Source organism: Pneumocystis jirovecii (genome assembly GCF_001477535.1).
Source record: "Pneumocystis jirovecii RU7 chromosome Unknown supercont1.10, whole genome shotgun sequence".
NCBI classification, from domain to species: domain Eukaryota; kingdom Fungi; phylum Ascomycota; class Pneumocystomycetes; order Pneumocystales; family Pneumocystaceae; genus Pneumocystis; species Pneumocystis jirovecii.
This window is the reverse complement of record NW_017264784.1, coordinates 377,709-393,129: the sequence shown is the minus strand read 5'-3', so window position 1 is coordinate 393,129 and position 15,421 is coordinate 377,709. Positions and strand designations below refer to the sequence as shown.

The following is a 15,421-nucleotide window of genomic DNA, read 5'->3' as shown; positions in this document are numbered from 1 at the left end:
AATTATAAAAGGGTTTTATTAATATAGAACAGAATACTAGTAAATAAAAATAAAAAGCTAGTTAAACTTATATTTAATAAAAAAACATTTTGAAATCATTTAATATTTGCAATATATTTAATTTTATGTTTGATATCGAAGTTTATGAAAAATGACAAAACCTCGTCAATTACCTTATGGTTTAACAACTTTTAAAGAAGGGAGTCTTCGAGTATTTTGATCAAAGATTTATATATATTTGTTAATTAAAGTTTTAAGTCTATTGACCAGGGAAAAATTGCTGCTTTTGAACGCGCAACACCGAAAAAAACGGCATATGATAAGGCAAGAGAAGAAGCAAATGCAAGAAAAAAGGTTTTGTTAGAGCTTATTGTGAATACTATCTTAATATTTGATTTAGAGGGAGGAAGAGGAAGCAAAAGTAATATATGAAGATTTCGTAAAAAGTTTTGATGATGGTTCGGGAGAATATAATACAAGTTGTAAGGAATTATAGATAAGATTTTTTTAATTTTTGAAAGCATTTTCTCCGAATATGCATAGAGGAGTTTCATGTAGTAAACGTCATTTTGCTGGATTGTCTTCCGATGCGGTATTGTGGTTGAAAACTTTAATAAACTATTGATATGGGTAAAGGAAAATGTATCAAATCGTAAAAGGAATTTAGATATTTTTCTTGAAGAAATTAAAAGGTGTTATTCTTTTAAGAACATTAACAAGTACTAACTAAGTTAGTAATCAACAAAAAGAAATTTTTAAAGTGTCTCGCAATACTAATGCAGGAATTTTTTCTACAGGTTGATTTATTTATAGGTAGTTATTTTGAATTTGATTTTTTTTAGAAACATGTGAAGAGTCATCTGGCTCTCGTCCTCGAAGTCTTCATTTAACTTCGTTGCCTCCTTCTACTACACAACAATCTCTTTCAACTTTACTTTTGCCATATGGGAAAATTACGTCTATTAATATTCTTCCTTCAAGGTCTACTGATGATCAATTTAAAAAAGGAGTTTCCGCTTTTGTAACTTTCGAGAATCCTAAAGACGCTGAAATGGCTAAGAGTAATCTTGATGGGACATATCTTGGACATGGGTGGAGAGCAAGAGTTATATGGGGAAAAGAGTTAAAATCTTCTACTTTTTGTAATTGTAACTTCTTTTAATTTTATGAAATGCTTATATATAGATGTCGATACTCATAATATTAAACTTCCATTCAATGCTAAACAAGGAACAATGGGTTTTAATCGAGCACCGCCTCCTGGAGGAATTGCTGGTGGAAGAATCGTTCCATCATCGACATTAAATAGAATTGAAGTTGTTGTTTCGAAGCCTAAAGATTTGAAATTGTTAAGAAGAATTCATAGGGTAATTGAAAAAGTTGTTGAATATGGTGTAGAATTTGAGGTATTTTTTAATAATTTTTTTGTATATTATTTAGTGATTAGGCTTTCCTTATGAAAAGAGAGTGTAATAATCTTGATTATGAATTTTTATTTGATTCAACAGTATGATTTATTTTTTTATTAGGGTATTTAGTAATTTTTCAAGACTCCTGAGCATGTTTATTACAGATGGAAATTGTTTTCTTTGTTAAATGGTGATTTTCCATATAAGTGGTTAAAAGAACCTTTTCAAATGTTTACAAATGGTGCTTGGTGGATACCACCGGAAAATACGGATGATGTTTGCTGAAAACAATTTTATTAATTTAATATTCATAGATATAATAGGATGACGATGATTTTCCTGATGATAATTTTGAGAAAAGAAGGCAAATGTCGTATTTAGGTTCTGCCTCCAGATATCACTTTGATTGGTTGCTTCGTGAAATTTCATATCGTCGTGGGAATATTGCAAGGGCTATGTCGTTTGCAATAGAACATGCAAGTGCTGCTGATGAGGTTATTGTGATATGTTTTTTGGATCTCCTAAATAATTAAAGATTGTCGAAATATTGATATCTTCATTAATACAATCGCATGCTTCGATTTCTACTAAAATTGCAAGGTTATATTTAGTTAGTGATATATTGCATAATTCATCTATTGCAATTCCTAATGTTTGGAAATATAGGCAATTGTGAATTAACAATTTTTGTTAAATATTTTTAATGATGATTTTAGACTTGAACAGAATTTATCTGTTGTTTTCTTACATTTTTCTGAAATTTATAAATCATTTGATGGACGTATTAAAGCTGATAATTTTCGTCGTCAAATTGTAAATATTACTAGTGCATGGGAAAGTTGGATAGTTTTTGGTCAAGGTGTATTGGAAAATTTTTTGGAAATTTTTCTTGGTAAAAAAAAATCTGATTTGAAAGAGAAAAATCTTTTAAATGTTCCTGAAATTAATAAATCTTCAGAAAGTACAAAAACAGGATTTGGAAGGTCAGTATGGAAAAAAATTTCGGATAATTTAGATGATAGCTCTTCAAATATTAATGATACTTTTTCTAATGTAGAAGTCAAGAATTCGGAAATAAGTAGTTTATGCATTCAAGAAAAAAGTATATTTAGGATTATTAATTCTAAATTTTTGGATAATTTAGATGGCGAGCCTATGCAGAATTTAGATGGTGAACCTATGCAGAATTTAGATGGCGAGCCTATGCAGAATTTAGATGGTGAACCTATGCAGAATTTAGATGGCGAGCCTATGCAGAATTTAGATGGTGAACCTATGCAGAATTTAGATGGCGAGCCTATGCAGAATTTAGATGGCGAACCTATGCAGAATTTAGATGGCGAGCCTATGCTAAATTTAGATGGCGAGCTTATGCTGAATTTAGATGGTGAACCTATGCAGAATTTAGATGGCGAGCCTATGCTGAATTTAGATGGTGAACCTATGCTGAATTTAGATGGTGAGCCTATGCTGAATTTAGATGAAGAGTGTTTTGTAAAAAATGATGATAATAAAGATATTTCAAGAAAAAGTAATTTACTTTCAGGGAATTTAAAGAGTCATGCAATAAAATTTGATCTTTCTTCTGGGAAAAATTCAGCTACATTTTCTAGATTATCGAATTCATTTAATATTCCTCATGAAAATTCCGATAATTGTTCATTGTCTGGAACACAGGATGTGGAATTACAAAAGTTGTTTTCTGGAAGGATGAAAGCATCAGATGGCTTTAGTGACTACAGTTGGATATAATCTCTTTGAGTTTTATTTTGTTTTGTATTTGAAGCATTAATATTTTGAGTTTAGATATTTTTTATAATGGTTTTATATATTGTTTATTTGTTTTTACATAGAATATTTACGCATGATTAGGATTATTAAATATTCTATCTTAAAATTTATGTTGTGATTTAAATATTAAATCATGTATTTTTTGTTAATGTTTTATTTTTATAATAGTGTGATTTTATAAATATGTAACAATTTAATAAAAGCTAAAGTTGGTATAAAGTTTTAAAGGTTTTTGAGGAAAGTTTTAAGTTACGTTTTATTTTTATATTTGTTTAAGATTAGCGTTTTTTCTTAAAGTTATAAATTTATATTTTTTTAATCATAGATTTTTTATATGAAATATTTTATTTAGGTTTTAAGAATTTGTATTTGTTATAGATGTTTGTATTTATTGATATTGATAATGTTTTTTTTTTCAGAATAATGATTTTTTTAGCTATATAAAAAAAATATCAAATTATACTATTGTAATTTTAAATTTATATTATTTTAAATTGTATTGCGTATTTATAAAAAAGTATAAAATAGAAAGAATATAAGTTGCTGATATTAAATAATTTTATTTTCAAGAAATATTAAAGATGTGTCTAAAAATTATTTGATAATATGTTTACATTTTTTATTTACTTAGGGTCTTAAATATTTATATTATTTATTTAGGGTTTAAAGGATATTTTTAATCGTTTGAATACCTTGAAGTTCTCTTAAATATTTTAAATAGAAAGGATTTAATTTAAAATTTGGTAGATAAAATAAATTTTTCAATGAGGATATTGGAAGCTCCAAAAAATGTTGGTATCAAAGGTAATTATATATGTTTTGTTAGAAAAAATAAATAATTTTATATTTAGGTATAGAAATCTATTTTCCTTCTCAGGTATAACTTATTTATTTAATTACTTGTATTTTCAAATGAGTGGAGTGTAACAGTAGTATAGTGTGTGTTACAGGAAGAGTTAGAAAAACATGATGGTGTTTCTACTGGGAAATATACAATTGGTATGTTTGATTTTAATAAGTCATTAAACTGACATTTTAAGGCCTTGGTTTAACAATGATGGGTTTTTGTGACGATAGGGAAGATATTTATTCAATTTGTTTAACAACAGTTTGGAGATTAATTAAAAATTACAGAATTAATGTTAATAATATTGGAAGATTAGAAGTAGGGACAGAAACTTTAATTGACAAGTCTAAGTCTATCAAAACTGTTCTTATGCAGCTTTTTTCTCCAAATTTTGATATTGAGGGAATAGACAATATAAATGCCTGTTATGGTGGTACTAATGCTCTTTTTAATGCTGTCAATTGGGTTCAGTCTGAAAACTGGGATGGTCGTGACGCTATTGTTGTTGCTGGAGACATTGCTCTTTATTCAAAAGGAGCTGCACGGCCTACAGGCGGTGCTGGGTGTGTTGCTATGATCATTGGGAAAGATGCACCTATTGTTATAGATTCTGGTAGGTTATATCATATTTGTTGTTTATCTATTTAGCTTTGGTTTTATTTTAGGTTTAAGGGGGTCTTACATGGATCATGTTTATGATTTTTATAAGCCTGATCTTTCTTCTGAATATCCTATTGTAGATGGCCATTATTCTATTATATGTTATACTCGGGCTCTTGATCATAGTTATAAAGCATATAATAAAAGGTATTCACTTAGGAAGGATCTTGGTGATACAGATTGTAATTCAGTTCATTCATTATCTATAGACCGTTTTGATTATTGCATTTTTCATTCTCCTACTTGCAAATCTGTTCAAAAAGCATATGCTAGAATGTTATATAATGATTTTATGGATAACGAGAATCATCCCGAATTTGAGAATGTAAAACATTTTTCTAAACTTGAATATGAATCTAGTTTGGTAGATAAAAATCTTGAGAAGCAATTTATGGATCTTAGTAAAAAGCGATTTCAGTCACGTGTTAGTGTTACTCTTGATATGTCAACTAATGTTGGGAACATGTATACTGCTAGTTTATATGGTTGTTTGGTTAGTCTTTTAAGTAATGTTTCATCTTCCGATCTTGTAAGGCCCTTATTTATTAGTTAATTGTTTAATTTTGTTTAGATTGGGAAACGTATAGGAGCTTATTCATATGGTTCTGGGCTAGCTTCTACTTTTTTTAGTTTTACTATTCATGATGATATATCTTATATTGCTAAAATTCTTAATTTGAAGGAAAAATTGAAAAATAGGAGAGTGTTATCTCCTGAAGAGTTTGAGCATGTATGTTTTTTATAATTTATGAGTTCGATAGTTAATATTTTAGATGATATTTCTTCGAGAAAAAGCATATCTTTCAAAAGCTTATATTCCGCAAGGTGATGTTTCTAATATTGCTCCTAATGCATATTATCTTGTTAAAATTGATGATAAATATCGTAGAGAATATGCTTTTAAATCAGATTCTGTTGAAAATGTGTTATAATATATTAATTTTTTATTTTTAATATTTATTTGTATATGAAAAAATAGTTTTATTGCAATTATTGATAATTATTTTTGGAGTTTATTTTAAAAAGTATTTCTAATAATTTTTTTGCAAGTTTCTATCGTTTATTTGAGTTTATAATGATATTTAGTCTGATGATTTGGTATATCTATAAATAAAAAATAATGATTTGGTATATGTATAGATAAAAAATAATGATATGATATTTAGGATTTTTGAAATTATTGAGTTATAAAATTTTTTTAAACATTTCATAAATAATAAGTGCTGCGTTTATAATGAAAAAAGTATCACTTTACTATCAAAAAGAATTATTAAAAATAAATAAGTGGTAAATGTTTTTTATTTGTTTTAAAAAAAATATATGAATAAATTTAGTTATATATAAAAAAATACAAAATATTTATTATATTACTGATTTTTATTGAAACTTTTTAGATAATGCTGCAATTTAAGTTAGATTATTTTAATGTTTTAAAATATTTTGAAGTTTCTTTTTAAAGTTATTTTATGTACTGTTGTTTATTGTGTTGTTTAACCATTGCTCACCTATATTTTTATATCTTTTTTTTTCTATTATTTTCCTTCTTTCATCTAGTTTTCTTTTTCTTTTATCATAAGCTTGTTCTAAATTTTGTTTCATTAGTTCAGTAAGTTTGTGTTCTGCTTCAAGAGCTTCTCTTTGTTTTTTTCTTTTTTGTACATCTTCCGAAAATTGATAAAATCCAACACCTTTTGTTCTAATTTCTTTTTTTGAGTCATAGAATGTTTCTAGTGCTGTTTAATATTAAAAATATATAAAAATATATGTAATTTGTTACATTCTTCAGGTTCTTCAAGAATTTTTTGAATTTGTTCTTTATCTGGATTAAATGTTTGGATAAAATCTCCATAAATAATATTTTCTGGAATTGTTTCTTGTTCAGGAGTGATATCTCTAGGTAAATCTATTTTACGTATTGTTCTTGTTCTTCCAAATTCATCAACATATTCTACCCATGGATTATTTTCTTCATCTGTTTCACTACTTTCTGAGGACGAATTTGTTACAAATTCTTGTTGTTCTGCCCATTTTCTATCAAAATCAACTAGTAGATTCTCCACTGTTGCTCCTTTTATATTCATATCATGAGCTCCTCTTCTCATCATTTCATATTGAATAGCTTTTCGTTTTAATGCTGCTTTTGAGGCTTCAATTTCTAGTCCTAAGACATTTGTCTGTTGATTGAGTTCGTCTTTTGCTGAACGAAATTCCACGCCAATATTTGATTTTATTTGTATTTTTTTCTAGTGATTTAAGATCTGGTTATTTTTTTTTTGTATTTCTTATACCTTGTCTTCATAAGAACTTTCGGTTTTATTTAGTTTATTTGATTTTTTTTGTTCAAATTTATCACGAATTCGTGAAAGTTCTGCAAGAAGATCTACTGATGATGCTGAAGATACTGTTATTATTTCATTGTTTTTTCCTGAAAGTGTCATGGAAATTTTTTAAGATTTAATTTAGATTATTTTATAACATTCTGAGTTAAAGATTTAAATTTTTTATAAAATTTATAAAATAAAACTGTATTTGTATTTTAAGAATAATCCTAGAATAATTTTTGATTAATAAATAATATTACTTTTTATAATATTTAAAAAACATAAGTAGAATTAATAATTTTAATATTTATGGTTCTTGGGAAAGAGGATTTTTAAAATGTATAATTATGATATAAATAATTTAATATTTTAATGTTTTAAAATAATGTATTGATTTTGTTATTAAATATAATGAAAAAGATTGTTAATGAAATAATAGTAATTAGATTGTTGTATTATTTAAATGTTTATAAAAATTTAAATATATATTGTATTTTTAAATTTTATTTTCAAATTTTGTGGGTATTATTTTTCTAAAATGAGAAATAATATAGTTGCAAAACAAAAGAGTTAAAGTTGTAAAGATGCTAATAAAAATATATAATAAGTAGCAATAATAACATAGATTTAAGTTTTTGATTTTCATTTTTTGTTTTCAGATATTTATATAGAAAACAATACTTCAAAAATTTCAAAAATAATTTTATACAGATTAGTAATAATATATTAAAGGTAGTAAGCTTTTTAGAATTTTTAACTAAATAGATTGAATAAAATACATTTTAACTAAATGAATTTAATTTAATATAGATAACTCTTTTTATATTCCTTTTTATAAGAGTTATTCTATTAAAAAAAATATTTTAATTTTTATTTTGTGTTTTAGTTTTGAAGAAAGAATAGATTTTATTTATTCCTTCTGTATTCATTTTTTTACGTATTTCATTATTGTTACCTTTTAATTTCTTTTTTTTTTTGTTTTCTATTTCAAAAATTGTATTAGGTCTTTTTTTTAAATAATCTGTTGTAAAGTTATTAGAGTTTTGTATAAAGATGGTAGTAGTTCTATAAGTTTGCAGCTTATGTAAATATAATGATAATGGAGTAAAACTATGAATTTTAGTAAATAGAGTAAAATACAAATGAATAAGTTGTACTCTTCTGATTGAAGAAGAAGATTTTCATATTTTATAGGTAAATAGCTATTAATAAATTGCATTGCTGTCTTTAAACGAGCCAATTGGATAATGTTTTTAAATTCTTTACTTTTGTTTTCTAGTTCTTTTTTTTCGATATTTTCCATAAAATGTTTAGTAATAGCTTCAAATTCAATGCTTTTAGGTAAATGAGATGCTATTTTTTTAGCTTTAGATATTAGAACTTCTAGTAATAGTTTTTCATCGAAACGGAAAAATGGATGAGTAGACTTTAGTTCCTGGCAAATGGATCGAATAGCTTTTTTTATTTGAGGTCCTAAATATGAAATAAGAATGGGAAAATGATATTCTGAGAAAAATTCTAAAATATCTTCCATAAGAAGATATTTTCCTAAAGACTCTGATGTCTAAATAAGTGATCAATTACAATGAAAATTTCTATTGTTTTAGTAATTGCCTTGTTGCATGCTTTTTCAAGGACAGGAATTGTAAGAAATATAAGATCAAAGGGTGTTGCAAGATAAAGAGAACCATCTAGTATTAAATAAATCCATATAAGATATGTAAGGTGTAAAGAGCGACCTTTTATAATGTTGTTATTAATAAACCAACTTTTTTTTTTGTAAGAATCATTGATTTTGATTATTTGTAAAAGTTGTGGTTTTTGAATAAGATAGCGAACTGGTATCTGTGTTCTGGGATGTGGAAGAGTAATTATTTGTTCAAATACAGATTCTTCTCCAGAAGAATGTTTTGGTTTAACAATAATTTTTTTCATACTTTGAGAATTTAGATAATTCGTGTGTCGTAAAGTATACGTTATGAGAAGTGTAATAAGTATTTATCAAAAATAATTTAAAATATTGGTTTAAAATATTTTTTTTGTAGAGTTCTAGACATAAACTTGGTTCTACTTATGATTTTGATCTTTGTTTTTGAACGAATATTGAATTTTATGATTGAAACGTAAAATGAAAAAATGAAATAAAACAAGTTTTTAATTTCAATTAAAATATGTTAAAGATTTTTCTTTTAAAAAATGGAAAATAGACGGAAACGATTAAGTGATGTAAATATTCAGGTTTTAAGAAGTCCAAGTCCAGGTAATTTTATTTTATAAATTAGCGTTTGATTAATATAAACAGTAGAATCTAATATTCTATCTGCTGATGTGTTTTTAGACACTGAAAAAGGTATATTTTCATATTTCTTATTTTTTTGCTTTTAAGTATCTAGGAAAATCTAAAAAAGATACACTTTTAAAAATGCCTATTTTACCTATTAAGCCTTTTAAAACATTTTCAGAAAAATTAGTTGATCTTAGAAATAAGGAAAGGACAAAGAAAATTAGAATGAATTTTCAAGAAAGTACTCTTTCTAAAGGGTTTATGGTGTCAAATGAAAAAAATAAATCACAAGATCAGGGAATTTTTCAAGTTATTCAAAATAAAAGAGTGTTGTCTCCTCTTTTTGAAGAAGGGTTTTATGATCCGTATTCAATGCTTTATTTATCAAAAAGAAATATTTCTCATGATGAGCTGAGTTCTTATTTTAAAGGAAAAAAAATCTTTTTACTACATGTATTGTTAAAAACGGTGATTGCTCCTGCTTATGAGCTTCCTAATGATGGTTATGATTGGGTTGTAATTGGAATTATTGCATATAAGTCGATTCCAAAATATATTCAGAATAAAGAAAAAGATATAGATATGAAGTCTAGATATTGTGTATTGACGTTAACTGACTTGAAATGGGAAATAACTCTTTTTTTGTTCAGCGATGCGTTTGAACGTTATTGGAAAGTTCAAGTAGGATATATAGTAGCAATTTTGAATCCAGGTATTATGAAACCAAAGAAGGTATATATTTTTTCACGATAAGCTATATTAAATAACTTGTTTAGATTGATTCTGGGTGTTTTAGTTTAGTCTTGTCTCATGAATATGATTCATTATTGGAACTTGGTTTATCTCGAGATTTGGGGTTTTGTAATGCTTTGAAGCGAGATGGAAAACAATGTGCAGCATGGGTTGATATACGTCATTCTGAGATATGTGCATTTCATCTTGATCAAGGGCTGCGAAAGACTAAAAATGCTCGAACGGAAATTGCTGTTGGTACACAATTATATTCACCTAAAAAAAATAAATATATGTCGACCAAAGTAGGCTATAGTACTGGTTTTAAATCTGCTGAAGGTCTTTTGTTTGAGCATACTGGTTGGGTACATGATCCATGGAATGGTAATGTGTTTATTATGCCAAATTTCTCTTCCAGTTATAAATATGATGTTTTGGATACTAAAAAAATTGAAAAAAAGCGTCATAGACTTCAAAGACAGGCACAAGAGTCTAATGTGCTGCGGAAATTTCCTATTTCTCAAAATATTTCACAAAATGTTGTTCTTAGTACTTCAAAAAGTGAAACAGAGTCAATATGCCCTGTCCTTTCTAATTCTTTGGAGAGTTCTACTCATTTGCATGTAAGGCCTTTTTCTGCTCAATCTATAAAACGAATTGGTTTTGATCCATATGCTTCATATAACCATTTATTTCAGACACCTTGTTTATCTACTTCTTCTGCTTGTTTATTATCTTCAAATACATGTTATAGCTCGGATTCTGAGCTTGAGATTATTTAATTTATACAAGTCTTTTTTATATGATTTTTTATGGGTACTTATTTTTATAATGGATAATTGATTTAGAAAATATTATTTAATTTGCATGAATTGTAATTAAAAATATTTAGACTTTGTTTTGTATTATGTGAATGGCTTTTTGAAGTATACATATATATATATATATATATATATATTATTATGTATTAGTTTATTGTTTAATAAATTTAAAGGTTTTTTTTGAATATGTATTTTAAAGGTTATCTATATTTTAAGGTGAAAAAAGAAATTGGTTAACGATAAATTATAGATATTAATATACTAATTTTTTACAGAAATTAGTAATGATATATTAATAAGTGTTTTCTGTTTTAAAATGTTATAAAAATGAATAATAAATGGATTAATAAAAGTTTAGTTTTTTTAATATTTTATTTTTATATTTGGAAACGTTATATGTGTCCCGTTGTGTCCTTACTTCGCTTTCTTAGCTTCCGGGAAACCCGCTTCCACCCAACCAGGAAGAACGTGTTTCGATTGCTGTAAACGCTGGTAAGGTCTCTTTAGGTCGATCATAAGAAATAGCCTTAAGTGTTTAAATGATGGTTTTGTTGGAGAAAAATATCTTTCAGAAAGGCTATGAATGATCGCATGCGATTCTAAGGATAATTAGGATTTGTATACTGATTTGATTAGAAGAAAACTTTGTGAAATATTTTAATAAAGGTAAATGCGTGCATATTGTTGAGGGATTTATGTAGAGTTCTTTTTTGTTTGCATTTTTTGCGCATATATATGGGAAATAAAAAGGAAATTGTTTAACATTAAGTAGATGTCAAAAGACGTGAAATCAAGAGTTAAGAAGTCTACGGGGAAACGGATGAAAAAAGGTTTTGCACGTTTCGAGGATGTTATTATTTATGTTAGTTAGATCCTGGTGCACCTAAGCGAGGGTTATCTGCTTATATGTTTTTTGCACAGGAAAATAGAGAATCTGTAAAAACAGAGAATCCTCATGCAACATTTGGTAAGATTATATTCATACTTTTTAGAATAGTGATAAACATGAGTATAGGTCAAATAGGCAAAATTCTTGGTGAGCGATGGAAGACTATGTCTGTTAAAGATAGACAGGTAATGTTACTTATAGGTTGTTTTTTAGTTTAGGTTTAATATATATGTAGCCATATGAAAATAGAGCAAAGAAGGATAAACAGCGGTTTGAAATGGAGAAATCTCAATGGCGTAATGGGCATATGACAGATACTGCACAAGACGATGAAGAATAATTGCGTTTTATATAGTAGTACGGGCTTTTTTATTTGATGAGTGGCTTGTTTGTAAGATATGAATATAAATTTTAATACCATATTGGATAGTCTTCTGGTTTCGATTTACTGCTGATTTTTTTATTTTTATTTTATATTGCTTTAATTGAATTGTTTATTTTTTAATGAATTTCTTTCGTATGGAATGTTTCTGGGTTTTGTAATTATTAAGGGTTAATGGTGTATGACGTATCCTGGAATATGAGGGAAAGAGGCGTAGCAAGTGTAAATATAGCCGATTTATTGTTTATGCCTATTATTAAATACAGGAGTTGTATAGCGATTTAGTAGATTTAGTATATAATGTCGTAACTTTGAATAATGCTTTGAATGTATCTTATGCTATTTTTTTTTGTTGAGAAACTCGCATATTCGTTGATGTTTACGATATATTAAGCTTTTTTTATTATAGTATAAATTGTCAGATAATTGGGGGATAACATATATTGATACAAAAAAATAATATTTTTATAATAGAAATATATTTGGTTTTAAAAAAATGCAGTTATTTTTTATAATTTTAGAATTGATAGTATATGTTAATGTTACTTTTGATGTTTATATTTATAAAAAAACGTATTTAGTTTTGAAAAAAATAAATATTTTAAAAATTGCAATTGTTATTATAATTTTTTATGAATATTTATGATATTTATATTACATGAATATTATTTTTAATAGATTTAAAAAACAGTAATATTTTAATTATTAATGTTTAATAATTTTATGAATAAACATAAAATTTAACTAGAGATATTTTTTTATATATAGTTTTATAAGATAAAATATAATGTATAGTATTTTTTTGGCTTCATAGCTTTTGAATGAAATGTTTAAGATAAATATTATTATGTTTTGATGTTAATTTCAATTTATTTAGGAAAAATATATTTAAGCGTTAAAGTTGTATTAGAAATTATGTCTCAAACATTTTATGTTTTTTATTATTTAAAACATAAAATATGAAATATACTTTTAATAAATATATTTAAATTGTAGATATTTATTTTTTTTGTTTATTAAAAAGTTTTAAAGAGTATTTTAATTTATTGGTATATTTGTGTTTTAAATAAAATATGAATATAGTAATTTGAGTAATTTTTTAAATCACATTTATTTTTGAGTATAAATAAAAAAGAAAATAGTTTTTTAAAATATTTTTTAATTGTTTTATTAGTTTTAAAAATGTTTCGAGGAAGTCTTAATATTATTTTATTGAACGTACTTTTTTTGAAGAATGAAAACATTAGTTTTAAGATGTTTTTTGAAAAAAATATTCATATTTTTAAGATTAGTTTATAGATTTAATAATTGTTATATATATTTTTTTATATAAATATGTAATTTGTAAAAAGAGATAATAGAATTTTTTATATTTTAAGGTATTTTTAGAGTAATATTTATGTGTCTAATTGTAATTTTTTAAATTATAATGTAATTAATAGGATTTTTTATTCTGAATTTTTCTATTAATGTTAATAGGCGTAAAATTATTTATGAAATTTGAAAATGATTAAATTAAATCTATAATAAATAAATATATGCAAAAAAGAATATGTAATTGCATATTAAACTAGTAAATAGAGTAGATATAATATAATTTTTATTAATTTGATTAGATCTAAATTATTTTATGTAAAATATATTTTTTAGTTTTATGTTATATATATTTATAAGAATTTTATTTTTAATCATTTTTTATTTTTAATTTTTAAAATCTTTAAATAATATTTCAAAAGAGTTAAAGAAAACTTATGTTGATTTATAATTTATAAATTTAAATTAATTTGGTTTTTTTAATACAAAATTGAATTGTATAGTGTTGAAGTTTTTTAAATATTAAGGCAAGTTTATATAGATTATTTGGGCATATTGTAAATTTTATGTTAATGGATTCTGAAATTAACTCTTTTTCTTTAAGAAATATAGAAGATCATCCATTGAAACTTTTTTCTATGGCAAAATATGAAAGAAGACCTCTTTATATAAGTGGACCCATGGTTAGATATTCAAAGTTGCCTTTTCGTTCTCTTGTTCGTAATTATAGTGTTGACTTGGCATATACTCCAATGATGGTTGCAAAAGAGTTTGTTTTCCATTCTAATGCACGTTATTGTGATTTTTCTACGAATTTAAATGATAGGCCTCTTGTATCTCAGTTTGCTTCTAATGATCCTGTTGTTCTTGGAAGAGCTGTGGAAATGATTTCGAATTATGTCGATGGCATTTCTTTAAATTGTGGCTGTCCTCAGTCATGGGCTTGTCAAGGAGGTCTAGGTGCTCATTTGATGCATGATCCGCAAAACGTATGTGAGATGATAAAGGCAGTAAAAGAACGTTGTGGCAAACGAATGTGTACTGAAGTTAAAATAAGGATTCATAGTGATTTACGGTTTGCATTTTTTTAAATCTTTTAAGAATTATAATATTAAGTTAGTAAAACGGTAGATTGGGCTCAAAAAGTACAAGCAGCTGGTGTAGATTATATGGTAGTTCATGGACGACGACGAAATCAAAAATCTTCAGAACCTGTGAATCTGGATGCAATTAAATTAATTAAAGAATCTCTTACTATTCCTGTTGTAGCAAATGGTGATGTCTTTACTCTTTCTGATGCTAATTGTATAGCTAAATATACTAATGTTAATGGTATATAATTCAGGTTATATTTATTTTTTTATAATTGATAACTTAAATAGGGATAATGTCCTCAAGGGGAATATTATTTAATCCTGCTTTATTTTCTGGATTCGACTCATGTCCATGGTCAGCAATTGAGAGATTTATTGAATATTCATTATCGTATGGTTTAAATTTTCATTTGTTTCAACAACATATATTAAAAATGATGGGAAAAATACTAAATAAAAAAGGTTTTTGTTTTTTCGTTATTTCAATATTGGATTAATTGCATTTTTAGACTCTGTTGATTTGTCAAAACAAATAGGTATTGTTGGAATACTTGATTGGATTGATGAAAGATTTGTTCTTAGAAGACCTGGTGAACCTGGATTTGGGAATGTCCATATTTATGAGAAAAAATATATAATTTAGGTTCATTGCTCATTATATATATATATAATTTGCATATTTTTATTTAATTTTATATGATTTGAGTAAAATTTGTTTTTATGATAAAAAATGAATCTACCAATAATGTGTATTAAATTTTTATATTAGTATAAACACATATGTTTCTAATGGAGTATTTATGGTTTTTATATGAATATTTTATTATTTTATAATATCAAAAATAAATAAGATATATATTTATATTATTAATTTATA

The 15,421-nt window shown here is 25.4% G+C and overlaps 7 protein-coding genes across 7 annotated transcripts; 5 read left to right on the top strand and 2 right to left on the bottom strand.

The window, feature by feature from the left end:
• Positions 1 to 151: 151 nt before the first annotated feature.
• On the top strand, positions 152 to 3,161 carry T551_02424 (uncharacterized protein; the record flags this gene model as incomplete). Its single annotated transcript, XM_018374687.1, has 13 exons — positions 152 to 211; positions 259 to 354; positions 401 to 482; positions 522 to 592; positions 637 to 692; positions 736 to 797; positions 843 to 1,148; positions 1,186 to 1,406; positions 1,448 to 1,507; positions 1,551 to 1,685; positions 1,733 to 1,903; positions 1,945 to 2,081; positions 2,126 to 3,161. The coding sequence occupies 13 exons, from the start codon at positions 152 to 154 to the stop codon at positions 3,159 to 3,161; spliced, it is 2,493 nt and encodes an 830-aa protein (XP_018229259.1).
• Positions 3,162 to 3,964: 803 nt separating this feature from the next.
• On the top strand, positions 3,965 to 5,639 carry T551_02423 (hydroxymethylglutaryl-CoA synthase; the record flags this gene model as incomplete). The annotated part of the gene is made up of 7 exons (XM_018374686.1): positions 3,965 to 4,004; positions 4,052 to 4,077; positions 4,139 to 4,199; positions 4,241 to 4,660; positions 4,713 to 5,236; positions 5,279 to 5,437; positions 5,481 to 5,639. The coding sequence occupies 7 exons, from the start codon at positions 3,965 to 3,967 to the stop codon at positions 5,637 to 5,639; spliced, it is 1,389 nt and encodes a 462-aa protein (XP_018229258.1).
• A 532-nt stretch (positions 5,640 to 6,171) lies between these two features.
• T551_02422 (uncharacterized protein) lies at positions 6,172 to 7,145 on the bottom strand (the record flags this gene model as incomplete). Its single annotated transcript, XM_018374685.1, has 3 exons — positions 6,172 to 6,440; positions 6,485 to 6,950; positions 6,996 to 7,145. 3 exons carry the CDS (start codon positions 7,143 to 7,145, stop codon positions 6,172 to 6,174), a joined length of 885 nt encoding a protein of 294 aa, XP_018229257.1.
• A 746-nt stretch (positions 7,146 to 7,891) lies between these two features.
• T551_02421 (uncharacterized protein) lies at positions 7,892 to 8,963 on the bottom strand (the record flags this gene model as incomplete). The annotated part of the gene is made up of 3 exons (XM_018374684.1): positions 7,892 to 8,138; positions 8,186 to 8,592; positions 8,667 to 8,963. The coding sequence occupies 3 exons, from the start codon at positions 8,961 to 8,963 to the stop codon at positions 7,892 to 7,894; spliced, it is 951 nt and encodes a 316-aa protein (XP_018229256.1).
• A 261-nt stretch (positions 8,964 to 9,224) lies between these two features.
• Positions 9,225 to 10,826, top strand: T551_02420 (uncharacterized protein; the record flags this gene model as incomplete). Its single annotated transcript, XM_018374683.1, has 4 exons — positions 9,225 to 9,288; positions 9,331 to 9,378; positions 9,422 to 10,044; positions 10,089 to 10,826. 4 exons carry the CDS (start codon positions 9,225 to 9,227, stop codon positions 10,824 to 10,826), a joined length of 1,473 nt encoding a protein of 490 aa, XP_018229255.1.
• An 811-nt stretch (positions 10,827 to 11,637) lies between these two features.
• Positions 11,638 to 12,094, top strand: T551_02419 (uncharacterized protein; the record flags this gene model as incomplete). Its single annotated transcript, XM_018374682.1, has 4 exons — positions 11,638 to 11,695; positions 11,737 to 11,832; positions 11,881 to 11,939; positions 11,990 to 12,094. The coding sequence occupies 4 exons, from the start codon at positions 11,638 to 11,640 to the stop codon at positions 12,092 to 12,094; spliced, it is 318 nt and encodes a 105-aa protein (XP_018229254.1).
• A 1,928-nt stretch (positions 12,095 to 14,022) lies between these two features.
• Positions 14,023 to 15,187, top strand: T551_02418 (tRNA dihydrouridine synthase; the record flags this gene model as incomplete). The annotated part of the gene is made up of 4 exons (XM_018374681.1): positions 14,023 to 14,525; positions 14,571 to 14,782; positions 14,833 to 15,006; positions 15,054 to 15,187. The coding sequence occupies 4 exons, from the start codon at positions 14,023 to 14,025 to the stop codon at positions 15,185 to 15,187; spliced, it is 1,023 nt and encodes a 340-aa protein (XP_018229253.1).
• Positions 15,188 to 15,421: the final 234 nt, after the last annotated feature.